Below are 14,908 nucleotides of genomic sequence, written 5' to 3'. Positions count from 1 at the left end.
GTATATAAATGTGAATGGTACGTCTTTAAAATTAAAAATTGTGGATAGTCGAGTAAGCATGATGTACTAAGAAAAAACCGTTTGTTGTTATTTGATAATAACGCCGTATAGATTTGAAACTAAATTCATTCGGGGTCAAGCATTAAAGTGTAGATCTAATTGTCTTTACTTGTCATTTTTGTTTTAGAAATAAACTTTACACATATTGTGGAAGAGTCATGTAAGAATGGATATCAAGTACTTTTGCATTTTGTCTTTTCAGGACGGGTCATGAAAAATATGTACAACGACATGTCGAACCCGTTTAAATCCGGGGTAGAATATATATAGGTCTTCAGCAACCCATGCTTGCTGTAAAAGGCGACTATGCTTGTCGTAAGAGACCACTAACGGGATCGGGTGGTCAGGCTCGCTGACTTGGTGGATGCATGTCATCGTATCCCAAATGGGTGGATCGATGCTCATGATGTCAATCAGTGGATTGTCTGGTCCAGATTCGATTATTTACAGGCCGCTGTCATAAAGCTGGAATATTGCTGAGTGCGGCGTTAAACAACAAACAAACAAACAAACGACATGTGGAGCGCCATCCAAAGTATTACAAGTATTAGAGGGGAGTCATTAGTTTCCAAATCCTGACCCACTTTCCGGAATGTGCTAGGCAGAGCCTCTAAACATGTTGACATATGTTTGAGTATTGATCTTCGGGAGATTTACCGATACAGGATCAAAACATTTGTATTATATTCCACTTCACTGAGTTGACATGGCTTTTATGCACACACAACGCCTCCCGGATCCCGCCACAGCTTGTACGTCGTTTCACTAGGTAGATCAATGTTGACTAACAGATTTTAACAACACGCCACACAGTGTTGCCACGTACGCCGTTAACATGACAACAGCTGCTGAGATATTGTTTTGTTGGATCTAAATCGTTATTTTTTCGGTCACTCAACACATTTTCTTCAGGTCATCCAGCATATCAAGTGAGCCAAAATTGAGAAATATCCACCGAGACCCCGCTATTTTCGGACTAGCCGCTTTCACTTTACAAAAATATCGAAACCTGAATTTTATTCCATCTCAGTTCCCGCCCTCCTCTTTGATATACGCTCAGATATATTTGCAAAATTAAAAGAAATTCAGTCAGGTTTGTACCTAAATATGTATATTATTTCTCAAAAGCTAGCCACGTATCACGTGACCATCTGACACTGTACTTGGAATCATGACTTGATATACTAGTATATACCCTTGATGGCCTGCATATGGTTCATGATTTCATGTGAAGGTTCCGGGTTAGAATTGGTCTTCAGCAACCCTGCTTGTCGTATAAAGAGGCGACTAACGGGATCGGTGGTCAGGATCGCGGACTTGGTAGATGCATGTCATTCTATCCCAATTGCGTGGATCGATGTTCATGATGTCAATCACTAGATTGTCTGGTCCAGATTCGTTTGTTTACTGACCGCCGTCATATAACTGGAATATTTGTAAGTGCGGCGTTAAACAACAAGAATTACATGATTTCAAACCTTACCAAACAAAATAGTATATACAGTCTTTTCATATACGCTTAAATGTAGGATTTGGGTAACAAAAACACAGGGTTGTAAATTTTTTTATTAATTTAATCCTATAAATCGTTTGTTTTCCGAGATGCGTAAGATGCTGTAGTGCTGAAGCATGCAGAAGAAGAATTTTTTTGAACGTATCTATGCCACGTGTCACTTTAGATCGTCCAGTCTCTTAGGCAGTACGCTGACGTGGCGATAGAACAGGACACAAAAGATTTTACCGCTGAGTCAACTGTCACAATTAACATCACTCAATATATTCAGTTATGTGTCAGTACAGCGATCAGTATATCGGCATAGATGTCAATCTGAATACCCCGACCATAACAGACCTAAGTTTATTGCAGCCTGGGGCGGGGGTATACAAGACACTCCCTGTTCAGGTGCCCCGGGCCCCAGGGTTTGATGATTACACGTGACGACAGAGTTACACGCAGATTTAACGAGCTACTGTAGATTGACACGTAGTGATACCATACGTTGAAATTGATTTCTTTACGTTACGTCATAGTCAAATGTAGGCTATAGACTTCGTATGCTGATTAATCATTTTTGTCTGGCCATTTCATATGAATATGTACTAATATTCACAGTGGCCATGGACTTAGTGTTACAGTACACTGTACGTATATGTAACAAAGTCACACACAGCTCCAGATAACGTTCTGAGCAATTGAGTTTTTACTCGATGGTTTCTATTTTAATTGGGTTATTACATTTTTCATTTGGTAACCAATATTTTTTTCACTCATCTCTTTATCACTCTATTGGGTTTTTCCCAAAATGAGTAAACATTTTGATATTTAAAAAAAATGAAATAATGTTTTAGAAGTATATAATGGTTCTATATACAGGCTTGACTCGGAAAGTAAATTAGCTCGTAATTGTGTTTCGGAAATTAGCTCCGTCGTACGCATGCTGAAAAAACTTCGTTGGGTATTTAAGCGTGCTGTTTTCAAACAATTGAGTTTTTCATTTAATGCATGCGTTTCTGTATGCAAGTTAATTGAAAGTAATTGGGTTTTGAATAGCTGTTGTTTTGGTGTTGTTGTTTGGGGGTTTTTTTTGGGGGGAGGGGTATTTTACGCAAATACACAGTTTATCTGCAGCTCTGGTCACAGTTTATTAAATCAAAGGATGTGGGATAAGGGCCCTTTTTGGTCTACTGGAAATGTCAAATTACATAAATGTCGAAAATCTGTAAATATCGGTATGGAACTTAGCGGTCAGGTTCAAATGGTAGCTACGGTACCTCTATGCTGCTCCCGATATTGATGGGGACTGTTGTCACAGTTTGTGTAGAAGGGTCATTTAAAGAGGAATATATGTGCGTGTATTGACAACTCAGTGAATTTTGCAGATTATAAATTCCTCTGTTAATGCGCTTTCAACTGATCAAGTTAGACTAACGCTTGGTCTCTAAAAATAGCCTCATTGAAAAGTAGCCTCTGTGAGATGTAAGATTTAGAACCTGAGAAAAATCTAGACTTGCTCATTTAGAGCTGTAGCATTCCAGTAAGGGCTGGACCATTTTTCAGGTAATATGGTTCTGGGACTGTGAGTTAGACTACTGCGCAAGTATGCATAGTGTGTTTCAACAGATGTACTTACCTTGGTCTGTCTTTCATTGCGTCCAGAGGAGGATGTACTTAATGTGTTAATTGCTCTTCAATTGCCCATTCCGGATCTTTTCATCATTTCTTTTGCTTATTTTAACTGTTCTAAATCTTGGTTATTATCACTAGATTAGAGGGAATAGCTTGCTGATCTATGGAATGTTAGATGTCAATTCAATGGTAATAAACTTCGTACAGACCACTTAGCTGCTGATACTAATGTCAGTGTACTATCATATAGGTTGCAGCGTAACACTTTCAGTACATTCCCGAACGGTACTTTGCCATTAGATATAGAATTAGGTAGGATTGCGTGTCATGTAGTCCCACTATAGGTCCGTATTTGTATTTTTTTAATAACACTGAAGAAGAAGTTAATTTCTTTAGATGTTTTAGTTATTATTGTTTGTTTGTTGTTTAATGCCGCACACAGCAATATTCCAGCTATATGACGGCTGTCTGTATATAATCGAGTATGGAGTCAATCCACTGATTGACATCATGAACATCGATCTACGCAAATGGGATACGATGACATGCATCAACCAAGTCAGCGAGCCTGACCACCCGATCCCATTAGTCTCCTCTTACGACAAGCATAGTCTCCTTTTACGGCAAGCATGGGTTGCTGAAGACCTATCTACCCCGGATCTCACGGGTAAGTGAGTGAGAGGTTATTGAGTGAGTGAGTGAGTATGGTTTTACGCCGCTTTTAGCAATGTTCCAGCAATATCACGGCGGGTCACACCGGAAAATGGGCTCCACACATTGTATCCATGTGGGGAATGGAACCCGGACCTTCGACGCGACGAGCCAACGCTTTTACCACTAGGCTACCCCACCGCCCGTGACTTGAGACTTGAGGTATGATTTGTGGAAATATGTAGAATTTGCAAATCTCTCATTCCTCCAGCTAACACCCGTTGAACAGGTGGTATATTTAATAACTAACAATAAGTTTGTGAACCTCTTGCCGCACTACTATATAATGGTCGCAAGTTGTATTCATGGCACTATAGAAATCATTTTAATTTACACATTTAGCACCCAGTCCTCAATGTATTAAGCTCTAATGACCAGCAGGGGTGCAAACAATCTGCTGTAACCCGGAAGAGGCAGCTGGGTATTTGGTTTCAGCAAGGGATAACTGCAAATACATCTTCACGTGACTTAGGAAAAAATAAGTGTACTAGCTGTTTCCGGTCTTTTGGTTTGGCCATCCGGGACTTTAGCTGTTTATTTTGGGAGACGACCGCCTCCGTGGTCTAGTGGTAGAGCGTCCGCCAGAATCCCCGGCCGCGTCATACCAAAATACGTTAAAAGATGGTACTTGTTGTTACCCTGTCTGGCGCTCGGCATTAAGGGGCTAAAACAAGGACTGGTCGGCTCGGAGTCAGTATACTGTGCCTGAGTTGGGTATTCATGTTAAACTGCGGCATGGTATCTCAGTGAGCTAGCACTATAAATCGGCATCAGTCCCGAATAGTACAAGCAGCCACACACGCACACACACCACGTCGCTATATAAGTGCAACAATTTTGGACACGACGTTAAACCCAATTTCACCTCACCTTATTTTGGGAGACAAGCGCTGTTGCATGTCAAAAACAATCTTCGAATTCCGGAGAAAATGCTTCCGGTATTAATGTGCCCTTTCGCAGCGATTCATCAAAATTCGGTAGAGTGATCATTGATATATAAACTGCACTTCAGACGCCAAAGACACTCCCCTCTCCAACACACACACACACGCGCGCGCACGCACACACACACACAGTGACACATAATGTTTATATACCAAATCATCGAATTGTATATTCTATGCTCTTGTACTGTCTTGTGTGCCTCGTATGCCCCCAAGAGCTAGGGTAGCCTAGTGATTCAAGCGTTCATTCTTTCACACTGAAGACCGGGGTTCGATTCCCCACATGGGTACAATGTGTGAAGCCCATTTCGGGTGTTCCCCGCCTGATATTGTTGGAATACCGCTAAAAGCGGCCTAAAACCACATTCACTTGTGCAGGCCGGAGGTGGCATTTTTTTGCCTATTTTACTCTGGATATATTATAATACAACATGAGACACAATACAATAATAAATGTCTTCTTATTGAATAATTGTGTGGGGTGCCAGGCTAGCGACATGTAGACTGCTCCACTTGATACCTGCATTGAATCACACCAACCAGTGGTTGATGGCCGACCAACCAACAAGGTCGGCAGAGGTTATTTCTAGACAGGATCAGTCTCCATTTTATGAAAATATGTAAATAACGCATCATGAGTTAAACAAGCAAACAAAATATAACAATAAAAAAATAATTTGAAATATTTCTGAGATGCATGCCGAACACAACAGGAAAGAGGGAAAATATACTAAGGTTTTTCTTAAATTATGTTTAATTCATACAGGGACTGGTTCCAGTCTAGGTTATTACCTAAGTCATACTTCCTGTTTCTCTATGAATTTCAGTCATAGTGGCCGTCCAGTACCCATTTTGTTTTGTGGATTTTGTTTGTTATTTAAGGTAGGACTCTGGACCAGACAATCCAATGATTAAAATCATGAGCATCGATCCACACAACTGGGACACAATGAACTGCATCAACCAGGTCAGTGAGCCTGTAAATAATCACGTCAGAACCAGACAATCCAGTGATTGACATCATGAGCATCGATCCATGCAACTGGGACACAATGAACTGCATCAACCAGGTCAGTGAGCCTGTAAATAATCACATCTGAACCAGACAATCCAGTGATTGACATCATGAGCATCGATCCATGCAACTGGGATACATGAAATGCATCAACAAGTCAGCGAGTCTGACCACCTGTTTGTGGCCTCTAATGACAATCATGGGTTACTGAAGACCAATTCTTGCCGGGATCTTAAATGGGTAATTTTGTGTATTACATCCATGGGCACACCATGGAGTTTATAAGCAAGAAAACTATATATACTTACAAAAACAAACATACATATTCTTTGTGTCAACATTTATTTTCACAATATTATATACATTATTAGAGTTTACACCCTTCATCAGAAATTCCCTGGAAAAATATATGGACATGGGACAATATCTGATTACATCAATTTGCAACCTTGTTCAGAGTAAACAGTTCTCAGCAAACACACAATGGACAAGGAAGTTTTACTCCCTCGCTGCACATACATATTCAATATGGAATTTGTAAAACAATTAACATTTTTAAAGCTAATTCTCTTTCACAAACATTCAACATATTGAAAATTATTTTTCTCAGGATAATCTTTAAAGCAACATGTCCTCTGGAGGTGAACTTCCCTCCTTGTCTGTTTATGATACCATGAATACAGCCACACACAGTCATAACCACCAACAATCCTGAAATAATCCTCTTCCGAGGCAAGCATGTCCACGAGGCCATATCAAAGCCTTGTAGACTTTGGGTGAGTGAGTGAGTGTGGTTTTACTCCGCTTATAACAATATTCCAGAAATATCACGGAGGGGGACACCACAAATGGGTTTCACACATTGTACCCATGTCGGGAATTGAACCCAACCGCCCCAGTAAGGCTAGTTGACACTTTTGCCTCGGGAAGATGATAATAATGCAGGATCTCATAGGATTAACATTTCTTAAATACTTTCAAATGCCCTACCCAAAATTTAGAAGCTAATTGGCACATTCACTATTGGAAATGCCGTGCACCAGGCAAGGCAACAACAAGTACCATCTTTAGACCGGATTAGCCAGATAAGAATAATATTAGTATAATTATAACCACAAAACACTAAAATCATAAACCTCCATATGATGATTATGAAGCCAAATACATTTCTTTCATTAACCAATATTGTCATCGCTATAGGAAGAGAAAAGTCACTATATTTTTACCTCTTCAAATACATGTAAATATATTTTGATGCATCACATCTTCATCTGAAGATTTTAAGTTGTAACAATCATAAACACACAAAAATAAAAAAAATAATGAATCTATTTTTGATTACCAAAAAAATAGTCAAAAAGTCACCAGTAAATAAATGCCAGCCTAACTTGCCTACACAGCTGTTGGTTTATACAAACTGACATCACATATCACCCTGCAAGATAAACATAATATTTACTGCATCATATATATCTAAGATTCTCACTACTCTAATCCTACACTCTTTAACACACACTCATGTGTGAGCAATATTGATTTAGACGACTCAATGAATAAACATGGTAAAGAGTAACCACAGCAACCACTACCCTAAATTCGTGTTTATTCAGAAACCAGACAGGGTTAGTCACACATCTTTCAGAATTTCTTCCAAATTCCCATAAATCATTAGTCGGTGAATATATGTCTGTATGGTCTGTCATTCACTGTATTGTGTCCTTGACCTTCAACAGCTGTGGTTTATGAACATAAAGCAAACTTCGTCATTCGTCGCAGATGCTCCAAAATATCAATATGAGGACATTTAAAGTCCCAGCATGACATGTCCCAGCTAATGTATTCATCGCATTCCTTGGTCATCATTGATCATTCCGCTTTCGTTTCCGTTTCATCTCAGTTTCTAATTTTGGATGAAACCAATGAAACAAACATGACTGCATCTAATCAGTTGTTAAACTCATGTTTACAATAACATGACTAAAACAATATTGAACTTACAGAGAGAAATCATTCTGAATGTTGAGCTTATCTATTCACAAAATAGTTTTATCATTCTGATTATTAGGATTCACTTTTTGATGTAAAGTTGATCATAAAAAAATATTTAAATTTCACATAGAATGTAATATCTTAACAGAAGCTTTGGTTTCCTCTTTAGTATCAATATTAGAGTGAGTGAGTTAGGGTTTACGCCGCTTTTAGCAATATTCCAGCAATATCACGGCGGGGGACACCAGAGATGGGCTTCACACATTGTACCCATGTGGGGACCCGAACCTGGGCATTTGGTGTGACGAGCGAATGCTTTAACCACGATGCTACATAAGTGGTATCAAAGTTAAAATTTGATACGAGAGGTTGAATCCGATCGGTCCATAGGAGAGGCATAGAACATAACTCGTAATAGCCATGGGTGGCACTACGATCGAGCCCAGGAATTGCAGTCTGGTTCGGCAGGGTGGAAACTGGACTTAAATAGTCAGTTGACTCGGGAAGATGTTTCCAAGTACACTGGGAGTGAATATATTATGCATATTAAAATGAATAGAACTGAATGGTTCATGAATTTGTTCTTTTTTTAAAAGACAACACAAACATTTATCATTCCTGAACATTGACACTAAGGAATGTACAGATGGATCATAAATAGAGACATAATTATCATCCAAAATAATTAGTTTCAGTAATATTTAAACTATATTATGGCGGCTTGAAAAAAAACCCTGGACCAGACAAACCAGTGGTTGATAGTATGAGCATTGTCACCCTAAGGCTTCCCTAATATGGATGTCACCAGTAACAGTGTGTGACATGCTGTTGTCATGTCTACAAGCCCAGCCTATGTTACAGTTTCACTGGTATAAGCTTCACCTTGTAATTGTTTGTTGTTTGTATAAGGCTGCAATCGCCAATATTCCAGCTTCGTGTAAATAACCAAGATTGGACCAGACAATCCAGGATTGACATCATGAGCCTCACTTTTATCAGATGGAGCAGTATTAAAAAAACTTAACCCTAAACTGCTCCAGCTTAAAATATTATGAGCAAAACAGAGCATAGTATTTGAAACCAAGACTTTCAAAATATCAGGAATGAATACACTAGTCAGCTGGTGATAAACATGACGTAGCGTTAGGACTCTCACCGTCTCACCATTACTCATAGCAGGAATATGGACAGCCATGCTTCCTTACCACGAGAATAACAATCAGCAACAAAGACTGTGTTCACTACTGTTCATGTTATAACATACCAATTACAACATATGAGATCATAGTAGGACTCTTGAAGGCTAGCAAGTGAGTGAATGAGTTGGGTTTACGTCACTTTTAACAGTATTCCAGTTATACCATGGCGTGTCAGCTTAATGTTGGAGGAAAGCCCGGAGTGATGCAGGCTTCAGACGTTTACCACTTCGGTGAAACCAACGAGCACGGGTATGGTGCTGACAAACCTAGAAACATAATCGGGGCGAACCGGGATTCGAACCCACAATCATAGGTTTCTGGCGTGCCCTAGGGGCACAACTCTGCACAGCGAATCGTGCCACCTTAGACGACTGGGCCCCCTCTAGCAATTAATAAATTATCATATCAAAGAATAAATTAAATGCAACATTGTTAAATATAACAAGGGTGTTAAATCTGTTTACTTCAACCGGTGGTAACTAATTAAGAATGGACATTGGGTGCTTTAGACGACTAGGCACCGGAATCATGTCTTTGAAAAATAGCTCCTTGGTGCTGATCCACATAATACAAACGTTTTGACTTAGCTGCACACACAAGTTCTCACGATCTCACTCAAATCTGATCTCTGATACCTCACTGGGTTAAGATCTGAGAACTCATTTGGAGATACCTCAGGTAAGCCCTGAGTGACATTTGACTAACCAATCTTATTGAATAATGCATGGGTGGTTCAGCCAATCAGAACGCCGTTTCAGAAATTTGATTTGTACAAATGAAACCCACAAATATTCCTTTCGATGGTAACTCAGAAATAACAGGTCATATAAAATAGCCACAACAAAATTTAGAGGCCTTATTTATCTACATTCGGAACCTGTCTAAAGTTCATTTTCGAGATACAGAAATCAGATATGGTCTGAATGATTCAATTATTTGTACCAAGAATTAAGAAGCCTTGACACTGATTCCAAAGGTCACCTGATACGACCTCCGAAGGTAGTGTCCTCAGATTGTCACGCAGAGAGGGATCAGAGTAAGAGATCCAATTCTAATGAGACTGAGAACAGGTTCAAACAACAACAAAACTTTCTAACTGGCGTGACAGCTAGGAAGTCACAAATCACAGATGGTGTACCTATTTGGAAAGAAATGCAATAAAACTGATATACGATAATATAGTTCACCAAACAGACAAACTGATCTTTGGACTGAAGAGTCCATGCAAAGAGCAAGGTTAGATAAGACCATGTTGACCCACTGGAAATATCAAATTTGAAAGTTACGAAATATTTTGTAACAGTGGTATGAATGGTCGAATGTTTGACCAAAAAACCTCTCTTCTTTGATACACTTGCAGTGTTTGACACAGAAATGGCAGAGTGAGTGAGTGTGTACGGTTTAACGCTGCTTGTAACAGTATTCCAGTTTTGTCACAGATGTGAGCTTGATGTGGGAGGGAAGCATGAAGTGATGCCGGTCTCAGACGTTTACCACTTCGTTGTAACCCACGAGCACGGGTATGGTGCTGACAAACCTAGAAACATAATCGGAATGAACCAGGATTCAAACCTATAATCATATGTTTCTGGCATGTCCAAGGGATACAACTCTGCACAGCGAATCGCGGCGCCTTAGACGACTGGGCCACCCGTGCCCCAAAGAAATGGCAGAAATCGATGAAAAAGGCATATTTTTCAAACATCAAAATAAAACTTGAAGCAAGTCGAATAGCAAGATCTCCCCAATGAGAATGTACATATTGGCACATTTTAAGATTACAGAGCATTGTTTTTTTAACATAATTTAATGTTCTTCAAAGTAATTGCTCGTGAGGTGCAGTTTCCAGATTAACATGGGTTTCACAGAAACTGAAAACCATGCACACTGACGTATGAATTTCTAAAGTAGACTTCTTCAATTATGCACATCCTGTGAGCATGGTGTGCCAAAAAAAGGGCCTTATCACCTCTTGTCCTTTGATTCAAGGCACTCAAACACCATTGTCTGTGTAATCAAACATTGTGATTACCCCAATTAACAGTGAGAATATCTAAATTTCAATTAACAAACTTCAACACTAAGACCCTTAACAAGCATTGACAACAAACCGTGAAGCCTTGTCTCCCTTTAAAGGCACAGAAAAATCACCATTTTGATGTAGTAAAAATCCATTTTAGACCTTCAAAAATATAACACCAAAACGTCATCAGCTGAGGCCTACCAAGCAGGATGAGGCCATTAGTCCATCTTCTGGTCTGTAGGAGCGTTTGCTGTTATTGTACAATGATGAAGATAAGGACATTGCTTAGGAAGAGTTCCATGTTTAAGGCTGTGAAAGACATCGGGCAGATATGAGTTTAGGAACTGTCAACACACACTCTGTCCCTTGAGTTCAATTTATGAAGAACTTCCTTGCATAAATTTGCATAAATTAACCACTGTCCTGCAGAACGGATCAAGAGCATACTGTGTGTGTTGTGACCATGTTTCCTATACGCTGAGTGACGGTTCGACACGATTGACCTGAAACAGCAATTGAAATCAATATTAATAACTAGTATTTGCATACCAACATGATGGAAGAAAGAGTGCGGGAGTGAATAGTTCATGCTGACAATCGTATACCTTAGAGGACACAAACATTACTTGCCTGTTTGATTCAATAGAACTATTGTAAATTGTAATTTCTATTCTGGCAATTAATATGTCTACTTTGGTCAGAAATAGATACATGGTTAGGAGTGTCAGTGGTTGCTTTTTAATAATAATAATAATAATAATAATAGTGAGTGAGTTGGGCTTAGCATCACTTTGAACATGTTGAACAGTATTCCAGTTATATCACGGCGTGTCAGTTTAATGTGCAAGGAAAGTCTGAAGTGATGCAGGTCTCAGACATATACCACTTTGGTGAAACCCACAAGCAAGGTACGGTGCCGACAAACCTACAAACTTAAGTCGGGTGAATCGGGATGCGAACTCACAAATGTTTCTGGTGTGCTCAAGGGACAAAACTCTGTTCAATGAATTATGGCACATTAGAAAACTGGGCCACTTGCGCCAATAAAAATAATGATATAAATAAATGATATCAATAAATGATATAAATAAATAAATGATAAATATAAATAAATGATATAAATGATATAAATGATATATATAAATGATATATATAAATGATATAAATAAATAAATAAATAAATAAATAAATAATGGGAGAAATGTTATATTCGGGATCACACTTTCCTAGTAAGGTACAGATTCTAGCACTTTTGGGGGTTGAGTCCCATTCGGGATTCGAACCCACACTCTCAGAGTCGCCTAATCACCACCACATAAACATGACAAAGTAAGCGAGCCACAGAGGCTTGTGTACTAATAATAATGGGCTAATGGCTTCTGACCATGTGAAAAAATAAACGTCAGTAAAACTCTTGGCCAGTGAAAAGTCTGGGAATCTCCATTTACAGCAATGTACATGCCTTGGGACAACAGGACTATCTAATCCACCAAAAACAATCTTTGAAACATACCACTTCCACCGAAGCCGCTTGTGTGTTGGTTAATGTGTTGATAATCTTGATGGTTCCCATGCTGAAAATGTTGCTGTTGTGCTTGAGCGTGCTGCTGTTGTGCACGTTTGTGTGCCTGCTGAGCGCGTTGATGTGCTTGCTGAGCTTGTTGCCGTGCTTGATGAGCATGAGCATGTGCATGTGCAGTGTGCGCCTTATGGAAAGCATTATGCTGACCGAAGTGGTCATTGGCCTCTTTAGTATAGTGATTATGATGAAATCCAAAACCTGAGTCCATGTCTCCGAATGTATTGAATCCAAACATGTCTTCATCGTCATCAAAGAAATCATCAAAGTTGAAAAAACCGCCCCCAAACCCTCCATGTGCCTTCTGATGATGATGTTGATGCTGTTGTTGGTGGTGATGATGATGTGCTCCCTGATGAGCTTTAAAAGCCTCATCAAAATTTTTGAAAAACTCATCAAAGTTGAAGTTGAACCCTCCTCTCCCATGTCCCCCATTTCCTCCATTTGGTCCATCCCCGGTTTCTCCAAACATATCATAGTTCTTCCTCTTCTTTTCATCAGACAATGTTTCATAGGCTGTAAGAAAACAAAGAAATTGTGAACAATAGCTTGACTGATTTATGATAAGCTGGGCTCTAATTACATTACACCAGCAGCATTGAACAAGATCAATAAGAATAAATCATCTGAAGATACACATGGGCCATTTGGCATCCTGGGCAAGTCCATGAAAGCTCTCTTTGTTTCAAGTGAGGAGAAATGGGGTCTAACGTCACATTCAAGATTAGTGTACTCATATGGCGATGTACATGTATGCATTTGCTGTTTGAGACTTCTGCCACTTTTATAGTGATACCCCACTGAGATTCATTATGATCAATCACTGTAATAGCTCCAAATATGTTAAAGTTGCATTATTGAAAGTAAACTTTGAATAAGGACTTCAGATCAAATACAAAACTTTTAGCAGTTTTGGGGAGAAAAGATTATGTCCCACTTGATCATTTGGTGAAATCACTTCCAGATTTCAATCTGAGATCCTGTATTTACATTAAATCAGGGTATCCATGAATTATTTGCCAGTAAAGTGTTGTTTGAATAAGCAGTCTTAAGCTGACTTGGATTGACGGAGACAAGACTCCCTTTTGTTGTTTAACAAGTATGACTATAGTAACTTCATAGAAAGTTTATATTACAAAATACAAAGTAGTAAGAATAATAATTTTACCTTTAGCAATTTCAATGAATTTTGTCTCTGCCTCTGGGTCATCCTTGTTCTTATCTGGGTGATGCTTCAATGCAAGTTTTCTAAAGGCCTTCTTTATTGCCTTTTGTGATGCATCTCTCTTAACTCCAAGAATCTCATAGTAGTCACCCTTTCCATATGTGATGTCAAATATTACACAACTCCAAAGTGTAGATAACAGAACCAACTGGTCACACTTCATTTTGACAAACTGAAAAACAACAACAAAATGTTGATTAGCTTCCATGTACACGCGATACAATTTAAAACATACTGTTATCACTGACATAAACAGATAAGTTGTCTACCTGTACAAATAAACCACCTACATACCTACCTGGCTAAGTTGCAAACCACTTCCTTGTCTCAGACTCCTAAGGCATAACAAAATAACTTGTTGAAACGATATGGCTCCAACATGCCTATCACCACACACCTTCACCAATTGTGTCAGTTGTCTGTTTAGAATAAGAAATTCCAACTAAACTTCGGAATTTTACAAGTAGTTATTTCTTATAGCATATGGTTGCTTCCTTCAGCTCTAGACACATCTTGTTACTGCCACACGAATCTGACATTTCGATGATGAAATAGGTCATAGTATGGTATGCTACATGGTGTTTTTCTTGTTTCGTTTACTCATCAGCAGCGAAACCTTTGATCATCCCAGTTACGTCCATGAACAGATGTTGTGAACTGACATTGTGTACCGATATACATACATCAATATATGTAGGAACACAATGATTAAAAGTGACATCGGAGTTTACGAGAGCATTAATACTAACAGTCATATAGGCCTAGTTAGTTATCAGCTGGTTGACTCCTCCGAGCAGAAGTGTTCTACGCTATGACAACGTCAATATATCATCAACAAATAAGCACATATACAACAATCGTAGCATCAATACCTTCTATTTAGTCCTTCTGTAATGTGTCCTTGGCTATCAGTGACAGTTGGCAAGCATCCGTCTTGCAGCGTTTCATGCGTTTAACTAACGTGACAAGTCTCTATGCCTGAACGTCAGTCATCACTAAAGCGGAAGTACACGACTTTCTTCCTGATTGGTTGATT

The 14,908-nt window shown here is 39.1% G+C and overlaps 1 protein-coding gene across 1 annotated transcript; it reads right to left on the bottom strand.

Annotated features, from left to right (window-relative positions):
• Positions 1-10,581: 10,581 nt before the first annotated feature.
• LOC124146587 (dnaJ homolog subfamily B member 9-like) lies at positions 10,582-14,895 on the bottom strand. Its single transcript, XM_046516940.2, has 4 exons — positions 14,745-14,895; positions 13,816-14,044; positions 12,582-13,163; positions 10,582-11,571 (listed from the first exon to the last, which is right to left on the bottom strand). Exons 2-4 carry the CDS (start codon positions 14,033-14,035, stop codon positions 11,504-11,506), a joined length of 870 nt encoding a protein of 289 aa, XP_046372896.2. The 5' UTR covers positions 14,036-14,044; positions 14,745-14,895; the 3' UTR covers positions 10,582-11,503.
• Positions 14,896-14,908: the final 13 nt, after the last annotated feature.

This window comes from Haliotis rufescens, unplaced genomic scaffold (assembly GCF_023055435.1).
Source record: "Haliotis rufescens isolate VD_foot unplaced genomic scaffold, xgHalRufe1.0.p SCAF_23, whole genome shotgun sequence".
In the NCBI taxonomy this organism is placed as follows: Eukaryota; Metazoa; Mollusca; class Gastropoda; order Lepetellida; family Haliotidae; genus Haliotis; species Haliotis rufescens.
Note: the sequence above shows the minus strand (reverse complement) of the source record. Positions and strands in the feature narration are given on the sequence as shown.